Source organism: Benincasa hispida, chromosome 7, assembly GCF_027475165.1.
Source record: "Benincasa hispida cultivar pf3 chromosome 7, pf3_genome.v1.1, whole genome shotgun sequence".
NCBI classification, from domain to species: domain Eukaryota; kingdom Viridiplantae; phylum Streptophyta; class Magnoliopsida; order Cucurbitales; family Cucurbitaceae; genus Benincasa; species Benincasa hispida.
Window position 1 is genome coordinate 51,348,505 of NC_143484.1, and position 14,471 is coordinate 51,362,975.

Consider the following 14,471-nt stretch of genomic DNA (forward strand, 5'->3'; position numbering starts at 1 on the left):
TTTATTGCATACCTTTGAAGATCCTCTTCTTCAACGAAATACAACTGCAATCTTCTCCAATTCAGGTCGTGGACCACCACTAGAGCTTCCCTACTATTCTCTAGGAGTCTTAGATTGAGTTGTAGGACTCAAAACAAGCTTAAACTTAGAAAAATTGGAGGAGAGGTTTTCTGGTTTTTCATCTTGTTGAAGAACGTCTTCAACCTTCAAAAAATTCAACAATTCAGCAATTGCATAACCTTTTCCACTCAATCAAGAGTGGTTTTATTACATGACACTCATGCAAACTGATCACTTGAAGTAATTCCAGCTACTCCTTGAATTTGATGGTGGAATTATGTGTAAGAATGTGACTAACCTTCTTGCTTGAAAGTGGGAAATTCCCACATTGGGATTTTTCTCAATTTTCAATTTTTCTTTTAATTTTGAAATCGATTTTCAAAATTTAAATTTTTTTCAAATAATTTTTTAATTAAAATTGATATTTTATTAAGTTTACAAAAATTAATTCAATAATCAATTTTTCTAATAAAATTAATAATTAATAATTAATTAAATAATTTAATTAATTCTATTAATTTAATATCAAATATTAACTTAATTTGTCACTAGTTCCATTACCATGAATCACTATTCATGAAACTAATATTTAAATCATATTTATATATTAATCGATTCTCCAATTATGTTTAATTCCAAAATTAAATGTGAAATTATATCACGTATAATTACTTATTCCCTTAATTCGAATTTGAACGTTTCAAATCAACTTATCATGCTATTCTAAGACTAATTATGTTTGTTAGTTATTAGGGGGACCTAATAGACTTACAAATCATGAGCTCCAAAACTCTTTACAACGAATTAAACCCCATTCGTTAACTATCGGGTCACTCCACTAAAGCTCAGTAGTTGCAGTCCCCTCACTGTAGATATATTGTGTCCACTCAATAACCATAATTAGTAAGTTAACCCTTCACAGGTTGTTCGTAATAACGGTTGGGTCAAAAGGTTGTTTTACCCCCAAGATTATCTCTTGTTCCTTAAATCTCACTGATCCTCTAGTGAACAATTAGTTTGTGATCCGATCATCAAACTGAGTCTCTCTCAGACCAATGAGAGGGTGAGGCCCCTTGTTCAAGACCCGAAGTTAGCAATTTAGGGAACAATCTCTCTACTATCCCTAAAGGTGGGTATGAGTGAATTTCAGGTAGGAGTGAATTTCATCTTGCATCTGATGTCCTCAGCTATCTATCCAGTCTTACCCTTAAAATGGAAGGCTTATTAAACCGACGTTGTTAAGCCAACCCTCACCTATGTGAATCTAAGGATAATCCCGAATAAAGAGGAGTTCATAGTTAGCTCAGGATTAAGGTTAAGTTACCTAGGTTATCGCTATGAAATAGTCAGTTTTTAACAGTAAACAACGTTATAAAGTAAGAGTTACTTATTTCTTGGTCTGATCTTATGCAAATTCATTGCACAGGACGCCTCAACTCCTCATGTCACCACATGAACGAATTAGGATCACTTCGTTTGTAGCACTTTACAATTCCTTGTAACAACTATGGAATGGGCCACATTCGATTGTGTTACCAGAATAAGGCACCCAACCTTATTCATATACTATAGATCATTTTGACTATTTACTCGAACCTGATCCACTCTTATGTCTCTACATAAAGATAAAGTACTCATGTAATAGTCATGGATCTTTTAGTTTATTGGATTTGTTTGTAAAACGAAATAAGCAATTCATATATTCAATAACAACTTTATCGATTTACAAAATGAGTTTATTGTTTACAAACCACGAGTTTTAGAACATAAAACCCAACATGAAATATACTAGTCAGATTGGAAACAATTATATAAAAATCATAAATGAACTTAAAAATCGAAGATATATATATCACGGTATATATCGAAAAATCACCTTCTATATCGAATATATATATATAAACCACCATATGACAGTACATATCATACTATATATAAAAAAAAATCCTATATATCATCGTTGATCGTCATCATCCAAAATCCCACATAGTCGGTTCATCCAACATTGGATCTGCTCGCCCCACGTCGGAAAAATAACCCCGTGTCAGATCTACTTGCCTATGTCGAAAAAATTGCCCCATGCCAGATCTGCTGCCTCACCTCAGAAGATGCGTCGGATCTGCTTGCCCCGCATCTAAAGATTCGCTCCATGTCGTTCGTCTCCCATCACCAACCACCTGGCACCTGCAACAAGACAAGAGAGGGAGGAAGAAGGAGAAAAAAGAGGGAGATATGAGGAAGAAACCCACGATGGCGAGATTTGAGGAAGAAACCCACAATGAGATATGATGAAGGTGATGATAGTTGGTTAGTAGCCCAAATGGAGGGAGGCGATGACTGGATCTTGGCAAGCGTGTCGTCTACGGTGGCAATGTGGACGGAGGGAAGGAGGCGGTGACGAAAAGATGAGAGAGAGAGTTTTGATAGGGAGGGTTTTGAGAGAGAAATTGAAGAAAATGAAGTGTGGGTGGGAATATGAAAAGATGAGAGAGAAATGTGAAATTATTAAAAGAAAATCATTAATGGAGCGTGGGTGGGATATGAAAAGTTTTTCCTCTTTTGTATTTTTTTTTTCTTTTAATGCTTGGAGGGTTAAATAGTAAAAAGCCACTTATTTTCTTGAAAATATGAAGTTCACTAACATTTATGAAAAAAATGGAAAGTTCAAGACATAAGTGTAATATTAAGTTATAATTAAGGCCTTACATGTATAAAGCCCCCCAAAAAATACCCAATACAAATTCCCTTTATTAGATAGAACATATAGAAATGGGCCGACACGATTTGTTTAACAATGCATCTTCACAGACCCAATTTCCCATGCATCATCACAGGTCCATCTCAAGCGCAAAGCAGAAAGGATATTTGTAATACATAGTAGAATAAGAGAAAAAACAACTAAAAATATATTACATCTTAAAAATATTTGCAATATGGATGAATTGACTACTCAATCTTTGAATTTTTTTTTTTTATTTCCAATTTCGCCCTCCCTTGTTTTATCTTGTTGTATACCTTTTTTTGGTCTTTTTATTTTCTTTCTTTTCATTAATTTTTGCTTCTTCCTTCCCTTTTTTCATTTTATTTTCTTTCTCATCTTTTGCTTCTTCCCCATTTTTTTATTTTATTCTTTCCTTTATTTTTTATTTTCTTCATTTTCTTCTTTTTCCCTTTCTTTTTCTTTCCTTTACTATTTATTTTCTTTCATTTCTTTCTTTTTATCATTTTTTTCCTTTTTTATTTTACTTTCTTTTCTTTCTTTGATTTTTGCTTATTCCTTTTTTTATTTTATTTTCTTTCTTCAGTTCTTGTTATTCCTTCTTTTATTTTTATTTTCTTCTCTTTCTCCGAATTCTTCTTCCCTTATCTTTTTTTATTATTTTCTTTTCTTTTCTTTCTCCAATTTTTTGCTTTTTCCTTTTCTTTTCTTTTTTTAGTTTTTCTTTCATTTGTCCGATTTTGTGCTTCATTTTGTTTATTTAATTTTCTTTACTTTTTTCAGTTTCTGCTTTTTCTCTTTCTCTTATTTTTATTTTTTTTTCTTTCCTTTATTTGAATTTTTTCTTCTTCCCCCTTTTTTCACAAGAATTATGAGGCCGAGTTCCGTACGCAGAACTTGAAAGTACTCAATTCATAAGTGACTTAACACCAACAAGCCAATCATCAAGTTTGATTATTATAACAAATAATAAATATAAATAGCAAATGAAAGTCTATCAGTGATAACCACTAATATTTTCAATCATTGATAGCTTAATCTTTGATTATATTTTCGTAGTTAATAGCCACTTATAGAAATCTATCATTTATAGCCAACTTAGTGAATTTAATTAATAAAGTTGAATCTCGAACTAAAATATAAGTGGAATGCCTAGAAGTTTTCACTAATAGCACGTTTATCAGTGGTAGAAACTATCATAAAAAAGAAAAGGGACTTATAAATGTTTGGGAATGACAAAAAATGGGCAAAAAAGTGTTCAGTGGCTATGATTGATAGAAGCTACTACTGATAGCATGTTACCAGTGATAGAAGCTAATACTAATAACATGTTATCAATAATAGAAGCTACTCGATACCACGTTATCGGTGATAGAAGCTACCACTAATAGCACGTTATCAGTGATAGAGAACTGTCACTAATAGCATGATATCAGTGAGATCATTGGTAACATCTTATTAGTGATGTTATCAGTGAAAGAAACTATCACTGATAACCACAATATGAGTGATGTTAGTGATGTCGGTGATAAAACTTAAGTGATTATATATCGAGTTTCTTTCAAAGGTGATAACCAGTTATAGAAGTCTATCATTGATAGCCTTAAGTGTTAATATTTCAAGGTTGATTCTAATTGATGAAGGTCTATTAGTGATAACGACTGATAGGTGCTATAAGTGATAGCCATGATAAAAGATCATTGATAGTCTTAAGTGTTAATATTTCAAGGTTGATTCTAATTGATGAAGATCTATCAGTGATAACGACTGATAGCTGCTATAAGTGATAGTCATGATAAAAGATTATTGGTGATAACTACTATGGTAATCAAAGTTGTTGGTCTTATTTCAAACTTGATCACTATTTATAAATCAATCATTGATAGATACTGATAGCCTTTAAGTAGTAATATTTCAACGTTGATTCCAATTGATGAAAGTGAATCAATGATAGCTAATAACAATTGATAGCAAATTAAAAGTTAATATTTCAATATTGTATTAATTTTTCTAAAATTGAAAGCTATCGCTGATATCAACTATCATCGATAGCAATTGATAGAAGCTATCAGCGATAGTAGCTGATAACAACTATCAGTGGTCATCACTGATAGCTGCTATCAGTCAGCTACTATCAGTGGTCATCACTGATAGGCTATCAGTGATAGCAGCTGATAGCAGCTATCAATGATAGCAGCTTTTAATTTGAGAAAACTGGGAAGAAGCGAACAAAATGGTGGTTAGGCATGGGTTTTTTAGTCTTTTACCATTTTTTGATCTATATATGTAATTTTTTTATCCTTGTACTATATATTATATTATTTTGGCCTTGAATTCTATTTATGCAACTAGCCCAAACAAAAATGGCCCAACAACGAGAAATGATTCAAGTCGGTTTGGGACTCTAATTCATGGGCCAAGCCCACAAAAATAAACTTGAGATGATTTCTAAGAGGGAAGAAAAACTAATTTTAAGCAAATTACTATTGCATCTTCTTTCATGTATTTTTAGAACAAATTTCCCTCTTAACAGAGAAAAAACATACGAAAACCAAAACAGTTTTTGAGACAAAAGATGAGATAAAGTGGTGATTTTAAAATGTAGAAGCTCAAACAGTTGACGGTCACGAAGGTTGAAGATAAAGATGTAGGAGAGAGAAAATTTTTATATTTTTTTAGTTAAAGACAATACTATGATTTCACTTTAAACAAAAGGTCATAACATTAGTTTTAGAAAGTGGACTCTATTTTATTTTATTTTTTAATTTTGACATCTAGTCAATCTTCTCCGAACAACACATTCTGATTTTCCATACGGGACAACTAAAGTTTTGGTACTTAAGAAATTTGGATGTGGCATCAAATTAGAGTAATGATTAAGTATAATTTAAGTTATACCGGTATCATATATCCTTTTTGTAGGATAGTAAATAATAATAATAAATTAATAGTTTTATAATCTAAATGTCACCCTAGAATGTGAACCAATCAAAATTGACATTTAAAAACATTTTACCAAATTCAAAACTATCCTTAAAATGATAATGGTTCATATTCTCAAAATTTTTTAATTTAAAACAAATTAATCAAACCATCACTAATCTAGGACGTGAACTATTTTAGTTTATGGATTATAATAATTGCATTCGGGGTGCAAACTATTTTAGTTTACATAGAAAATAATAAATACGGTAACAAAAATAGAAAGAGATGATGAGTAGAAATGACTAATACAGTAACAAAAAGAGATTTAAAATTGTAATATTGTAGTCAATTGCAAGTTTTTTTTTAAAGGATTACTTGAAGGTTATAATAGTTGAAAAAATCGATTACTATAATTGGAGCCAAAATATGGAGTGAGATATAGTCCATCTAATCTATTTATAGTTGGGCCCCAAACAACTCCTAAATATTTTACATTCTATTAAAAATAATTACAATTGGCAGCACTTTTAGGGAGAATAATTAAGAGTATAGCAATAACTTAAAAAATTTCAAATATAGCAAAGTCTATCAATGATAGACTCTTTAGACTCTATCGTTGATAAATTTCTACGAACGATATGATATATCATGATAGACTCATAAAATTGGATCTAAATTTTGTTATATACCTAAATTCTTTTACATTGGAATTCGGTATTACTCTAGATGTAATTATTATATTTGTGACTGTGATAGTATGGTTGAGATTTAGATATTTCATTTGATATAGAGATTGTGGAGGTTAAACATTCCCACCTCTTGAGCATTCCCGAAAATCATAATGAACTCCATTTCCAACTAAAACTAAAGCTGCAAATACAGAAGAATCCACAAAATAATCACATGGTAGAAAAACAGTTTAAAAAAGAAACATGAAGATAACCAATTCTAATCATTAAAAGGATCTTTTCACTCTTTTCACTCAATCTTTGGCTATGTTGTTAAATAGATATATTTATGTCATAGAGGGCACACCATTATTAAATACTTTTTAAGACTTGTACAAAAAAGAAAATACTTCCTAGAAGTGTCAAGAGCTTTTTTGTTTGTTTTGTTCCTTCCACATTATAGTTCAACTGTTCAAGTAGAGACTTCTCTAGTCAAACAATATTAAAAAAAAAAGGTTGATTTCATGAATCCATCCAAATTTCAATCACACAATAAAAAGTGACCACATTCGTTCAAATATGCAATATTTTAGTATTACATCGTAAGGCAATCTTATAAATTTTAGTAGAACTAAGACATATATTTTAATTCCAACATTAGCCATTTGAAGAAGAAGAAAATTAAATACATATTAAGGTACATTTGTGATTTTAATCAATCTGACCGGATCGGACGAGACCGAAATCCAACCCTAGGTGGCTTAGCTTATTGTGGGAAAGGATTAAAGCCATCCATGACCATTTTCTTGATAGGACCAAACAGAGGCTGGGGAAGATTGTCCCATTCATACCAATCCCAACCATCACATTTCTCAGGTTCAAGATTAAGTGGAGTTTGTGTGGGATCTGCCAGGACTGCCCGCACAAACACCACCACATAATGAGCTTGTCTTGGTTGGTCCAAGAATAAATTATTCGTCACTTTCAAAAACTCAATCTTCTCGATATCTAAACCCGTCTCTTCTTTTAATTCTCGTGCTGCACATTCTTCAAAATTCTCTCCTGCCACGCATTGAAAATTTGAAGTTAACAATAAATACTCGAGTGTATCTTAAACCGTAGTCGTTAACAAATTAACTAACCAAATTCGAGATGACCACTTGGGAGAGAATATTTAGAGTTGCCAATGGACACAAGTCGACGCCCCATGAGAATCCGTTTGCCTCGCAACAAACAAATTGCCACGGCTACTTGCGGGGTCGGCGCCGCCGCCGCCTGATCTTCCTTTGCTTCCACTAATTTTGAACCGTTATTCTGTTCGGCCGCAGACACCATATTTGAAGATTGAATCTCAGAATTTGAAGATTGAATCTCAGATTTTAAAGAAGAGAAAAATAGAGGGCTTTTGAATTTTGAAGGGAAAAGGTTATGGATGATGATCTATTTATAGGGGCCACAGGGCATCGATTGCCCACGAAGGTGCAAGGAAAAATCACTCTTTTTTTATTCTTTTTTCTTCCCATCGTATTGAATTGGGATAAGGTTTAGTTTAATGTAGTGAAAAGACTATTTTTTTTTTTTATTTTAAATTTTTATATTGAAAGAATGATACTTTACCAAGGAACCTACGTATCATGTATGCAAGGTTTGAAGTATAGTTGTTGATGGAAAATATCAACTGAGTGAAGATAAATTTAATTATATTATCTAACACTTTCCTCATCCGTGGACTTGAAATATATATGAAAAAAAATCCAACAAGTGAAAATTAAGATTAACTGGGAGAAGAAATACCGTTGCATGGTTTTGAACACCTCCAAATAACTTGCTCTGATACTATATTAAATCACTAATTCACCTATAAATTTAATTATATAATCTAACATATATATAAAAAGAAATTTGGGGTAGGGAATATGGCTATGGGGAATTTCTACAGTTTCACTTTATATTTTTCTGAAAAATGTTTCATTTTGTGGGGAAAAAGTTTGTAAAGGCAGGAGATGATGTGATTACTTTTTTTCAGGGAAAACGTGGTACTATAGTTATGGAAATTTTCTCTTTTTATTTTCTCATTATTTTTGTTTAGAAATATGGTAAAACAATATCAATATTTTTAAATGGACTGATTAATTTTAAATTAAATGAAAAAATCAAAATTAAATATATTGATAAAATACATGAAAATAATTTATTTTTGTAAGAGAAAATTATAGGAGAGTAAGAAACGATGAAAACAATTACAATGAACTCAACAAATTTACATTGTTTTGTCTCCACTATGGTGCTCAAGTAGCATAGAGCATGCAATATGACTCGGAGGACGACTACGTGGACCACCAGAGAACAAAGAAATTTTAATACTTTCTTTCATCAGGTTTAATATAATATAAACATGAACTATTTTTTAAAAAACATAAACTATTTTTAAAAATGTATTTTTTTTTAATTATTTTGAAATTAAAAAACAGAAAACTCAATTAGAAACCAAACATACATGTTTTTAAAAAACTAGAAATTAAAAACTAAAAACAAAAAATTAATTGGTCATCAAATGATCGCACAGGTCCCAGAAACACAGCCTTTTAGTTCTCCCAAAAACAACTTTTGTTTTTTGGACTCATTTTAATAAAAGGATTCGAAAAAAAAATAAATAAAGACAGAAAAATATGAGTTTTCAAAGATAAAAGTCAAGTTTTGAAAATTTAAAATTGTTCTTAAAATTTGGTTAAAAATTCCATTCTTAAGACGAAAATCATTGAACTTAATTTTAAAAACTTAAAACTAAAACAAAAGACACTCGTTGAAAAAAAAATTGGAAAATCACCCTAAGATAAGCTTCATTGCCTGTGCCAGTGACAATTTTGTTTATATTATAGAATCTGGACATTGATGTAATATACGAGCCATCAAATTCTACATATATGTTAGCTATAATTGTAATTAGTTTTGGATTTTTTTTAAAGTAAGTTTGACATTCTTCTTCTGTATCTATTTGATTTTTTATTTTTATTTTTTAAAATTAAGTCTATAAATAATATTTTTACCTTCCAATCTCTTCTGTTATTATCTATTTTTTTATCAATTATTTAAAAAACCAAGTCAACTTTCAAAGACTTAAAAAAGTAACTTCAAAAATTTTTTTTTTATTTTTTTAATTTGTTTAAGAATTCAAACATTATACTTAAAAAAGATACAAATTATTGTAAAAGTAGTGAGGAAATAGATTTAATTTCCAAAAACCAAAAGCATAAAATTAAATAATTACCAAATGGGTCTTGGTATTTTATTTTTTATTTTTATAAATCAAGCCTATAAGTACTCCCTCTACAGCTCTACCTTTAGGTTAATTATTTTGTTATCTACTTTTTACCAATATTTTCAAAAATTAAGTCAAATTTTGAAAACTAAGATCCCGTTTGTTAACTAGTTCATTTTTTATTTTTGGATTTTGAAAATTAAACTTATTTTCTCCTATTTTTTTAACAATATTTTGCATATTTCTTAAGTACAAAAACATGTTTTTTAAAACTACCTTTTTTTGTTTTCAAAATTTAGCTTGAATTTTATAAACCATTGCTAAAAGGTAGATAATAAAGGAATAAATTGGAAGGTAAAAGTAATATTTATAAACTTAATTTTTAAAAACAAAAATAAAAAATCAAATGATTATCTAACGTAGCTTTAATTTGGAGTTGCCGTGAGTTTGTCTATATTTTTTCCGACTTTCTTCGCAATAGTTTTATTAATTTGTGGAATTCTCTCAAACAAATCCACCCATTATGATAGTGGCGTCCAATGAGAACTGACCCACAAGCCCCACCTTGTTCTAAAAGCACTTTGGCCTTAAATAAAAGCGGATGCAAGCACCTTAAGTAGGTGTGACAATACTAATAAATTAATATTTGATTAACAAGTTGCAAATTTGTCTCATTTAATTTTCTAAAATTGGTGAAATTCACCTCAATTTGGGTACTCTCTTGAATACATCAATCTTAGTGCATCTCAAAAATAGTTTAATAAAATGTTGTTACGTGATATTTTTATTTTTTTTTTTAAAATAAATTTTTTGTATGATAAAAATATGAAACACACCAGAGTTAGCTGTTTAGGCTGTACCCAGTGAAATAAATGGTTGAGATAGCTCAATGATAACGTACTTTTTAGTGAGTAGAAAAATAATAAGAATGGCAGTTGAAGTTGACCCTTTTGTGGGTCATTTGATTTAATTCAGTCTGAATGTTTTGACTTTAAAAACGGTTTGAAAAACGTAATAATAAAAAAAGAAAATTCCCAATTTGCCCTGAGAGGCATTTAGTGAAAGCTTTAAAATTTAAACAACTTGCATCGCCGTGTCGCCGGCGGCGGGGCGTCGCCATTACTGATTCTTCTTTTGTCCTTTACCACTCTACGTTTCCTTCCATCGACCCTCTTCTCATTTCAATCCACATTTTAGATATTTTCATTCATAATTTTACAAAAATTTATAAAACATAACAAATGTTTTTTTAAAAAAAAATCAACATTTTTATAAAATTGAGGTCTTGATATTTTCGTCCATATCAAATTTTAAAGTTCCATCATGTTATACTTTTTGTTTCATTAAATTTAGATTCATATTTCTGGAGAAATAAATACCATTTTATTATATTTTAAAATCGATTTAAATCTTCGGTTACTTTCTAAACTTTCCCACATATAAAATAGAGAGAAAAAAAAAGGTGATAAGGCTTTGGAGATCTAAGGCTGACAGCGATGTAACGTCAGACAAGAAAGAGAGTAACAAATTAATGCCACCTTATTGTTTTCTTTTTTTTTTTTTTATACTTTCGAATTCGATAACCTTATCTCTTTGCTGTAATGTGATCTGTATTTATGTTAAATTATATAAAAAAATGCTCTTTAATGTTATCATAATAAAAAAGCTCTTCAATTTTCTAATTTATTTAAAAATACTTCTATATTTTTAGATTAGTAATAATATCTATAAACTTTCATAAATGTTCTCAAAATATCTTTATAATAATTTTGAAATGTTTATAAAAATTTAGAGTGAAATTACAAGTTTTAAAAGTATACGAATTATTTTTAGATTATAATTTAAACTAAATTATATAAAATATCTTTAAACTTTGTACTTTGTGTTAAAAATACGTTTGAGCTTTCAAAAATTAAAAAATATCCTTAAACTTTTAAAACGAATTAAAAAAATACTCTTATCATTAGTTTTAGATGAAAATTACGAGTATTTTGGGTTAAAAACATCCTTGAACTTTTAGAAGTTTCAAAGATACCCTTAAATTTTTAAAAAAGTTTTTTAAAAAAACCCGTTAGATTAACATAAATTGTTAATACCGTCTTACTTCTCTATTTTCTATATGTTTTCCTATTTCTTCTAGCTTCTTCAATACCCTCTAAGACATATGGATTATAATAAGAGGAAAGAGAATAAAGTAAGTACCAAAGGATTTTAGGATTAAATGTTTTAGTAAAGTTGTACGAGTTATGTGTTAATAGCCAAATACATTTTTTGTTTAACTATTTATCGTTTTGTGTTTTAAGGGAATATTAAGATTTTGAAATTTTGTGAGATTTTGTGGGATTTTATGTTTTAATTTAAAATTTTGATTGCTGAAAAAAATTGGTGTAAGCTAATAATTTAAAAATTAAGAGAAAAATGAAAGTATCTATATAGAAAAAATAATGAGAATATTTGTATAATTTGTTTTAAAATTGGTTGTTTTCAAACATAAGAAAACTTCAAATAAATTGATCACCATATTAAGGTAGGAGCATAAGAAAATCTATTATTATTTTTTTAAATTTTAAAGTTACTTTTGCAACAAGGTATTAACAATTTTTTTTCTTATACTAACGATGAAAGTATTTTTTTTTTTTTTTTTTTTTTTTTTAAGTTAAGGCGTTTTTGAAACTTTGAAAATTTTTTAAACAAAACTTGAACCATTTTTATCTAAAACTAACAAGGACATTTTTTAACCCCTTTTTGAAAGTTTAAAAATATTTTTTAAATATTTTAAACTTTATGAATATTTTTTATACAAAATATAAAGTTGAAGATCCAGAATATTTTTTAATAATTTAGTCTATAATTTAACCATTTATTTATTTTCACAATACATTAAGGGAGAAAAATCAAATTTATGGATCACAATAAGGACCAACCATTTGAATGATGTATAAATAGATAATATTTGACTATTTCAATCCATTTTGAGAATAGGCGAAAATATATATGGTAAAAAAAAAATTCAAAAATCTTCTAGTTTAGGTCCCATTTGGTAATCATTTTATTTTTTTTTTTGTTTTTTTTTTTCAAATTAAGTATTTAGGCACTACTTCCATCACCAAATTTCTTCATTTATTATTTATTTTTCACCAATAGTTTAAAAAAACAAGCCAAATTTTGAGAACTAAAAAAAGTATTTTTTTCAAAAGTTGTTTTTATTTTTTAAATTTAACTAAGAATTCAACCATTATACATAAGAAATTTGCAAATTATTGTAAGAAATGTAGATGTTATAGGTTTAATTTTAAAAAACAAAAATCAAAACCCAAATGGTTACGAAACCTTAATTGTGTATATATTGAATATAATTAAAACCATTGTCGAATGAATATGAAATGATAAGGTTTAAAATATCGATACCTACAGAAATATCGATGTCTTAATTTTACATAAATATCGATAAAATGGATGAAGATTTCTAGAAAGATTGTAAAAACAAAAATTTTTAAAAATAAATTTAAATTAGTAAATAACTTTTTAAATGGTCTCTCATTAAAAAAAATAAAAATAAATTTTGTATGATCTTTATATTAGTGTCATTTTGTTGTTTTTTAAATATCTATATTAGTATAATTTTGTTTTTTTTTTCATGTTTTGTAACCATTTTACGATATTATGAAATTATGATCCAATCTCATGTTGATATTGAACCTAAATATAAAATTTTACTACAAATATCAAAGAAATTATGATTTAATCTCATGTCGATATTGAAGCCAAATATAAAAATTTTGCTATAAATATCAACATCCTTAAGAAAATGTAATACAATGGATGGATGTGTGTGTGTTGTATCTTCATATTTTTTTCCTTTGGTCTAATTTTCCTCTCCAGCACTTCCAACACTCAATTAATGATGGAATCAAAGATGCGACAGCGGCACGTTCAAAAAGCTCAGGTCTATATATATATATCAATTTTCTAATGCATAGTTCATATGCTAGGTGTTGATCTCCCAAATTTATAAGGTATATAATAAGTCTATAAACTGAAAAAATACCAACATACAACACACACAATGACTAAAAAAGGTGTATTCAATACATTTGTGAATTTAAAAGGTGTTGATCTCCAAAATTTAAAAGGTGTATTCAATACGTTTGTGAATGTTTAAAAATATCGAGTAGATCAATGATTTATTAGATATAAAATTGAAAGATTAGAATTTAACATATATAAAAAATCAAATATTTAGAAAATTATTAAACATTTTAAAGTTTCGAGTGCTATTGGAGACACAACATTGGAAGCTTGAGAGTCCATTACAAATTTATTAAAGATTAGAGATTAAAACATGTAATTTAACTTTTTTTTGTTTAGATTTTGTAAAATGAAACTACATTAAGTCTTTGAATTTTGAATTCGGTTGTATTAGAGTCTTTGAGTTTTTAAAGTCTAACATTTTTCTAGGTTCTATGAATTATAATATTGTGTTTGAAAAATAAAATATTCAAATATAACCGAACTAAAACCTCATCAACAAAAATTATAGGTTCGTTGGTAACCATTTTCTTTTTTGTTTTTAGTTTTTTAAAGTCAAACATATTCTCTCCCAATTTCTTACGATGATTTCTATCTTTATTTAAAGAGTTGAATTATAAGTCAAATTCCAATAATAAAAACAAGATTTTTGAATGAATAGTTATTTGACACACAACATAACAAGTTATACATGTAAATTACAGATGTTCAGAAAATAGCTGCGCCGTGAAAGAAGCACTGCCCTAAAAGCAAATACGGCGTGACCTCGGTGCTAATTACTAATGTCGGTTGCTCCCCAAGGTTAACACAA

At 28.5% G+C, this 14,471-nt stretch overlaps 1 protein-coding gene across 1 annotated transcript; it reads right to left on the reverse strand.

Annotated features, from left to right (window-relative positions):
* Positions 1 to 6,911: 6,911 nt before the first annotated feature.
* On the reverse strand, positions 6,912 to 7,887 carry NUDX1 (nudix hydrolase 1). The gene is made up of 2 exons (XM_039036989.2): positions 7,515 to 7,887; positions 6,912 to 7,434 (listed from the first exon to the last, which is right to left on the reverse strand). The coding sequence occupies exons 1-2, from the start codon at positions 7,705 to 7,707 to the stop codon at positions 7,139 to 7,141; spliced, it is 489 nt and encodes a 162-aa protein (XP_038892917.1). The 5' UTR covers positions 7,708 to 7,887; the 3' UTR covers positions 6,912 to 7,138.
* Between the last annotated feature and the right edge of the window lie 6,584 nt (positions 7,888 to 14,471).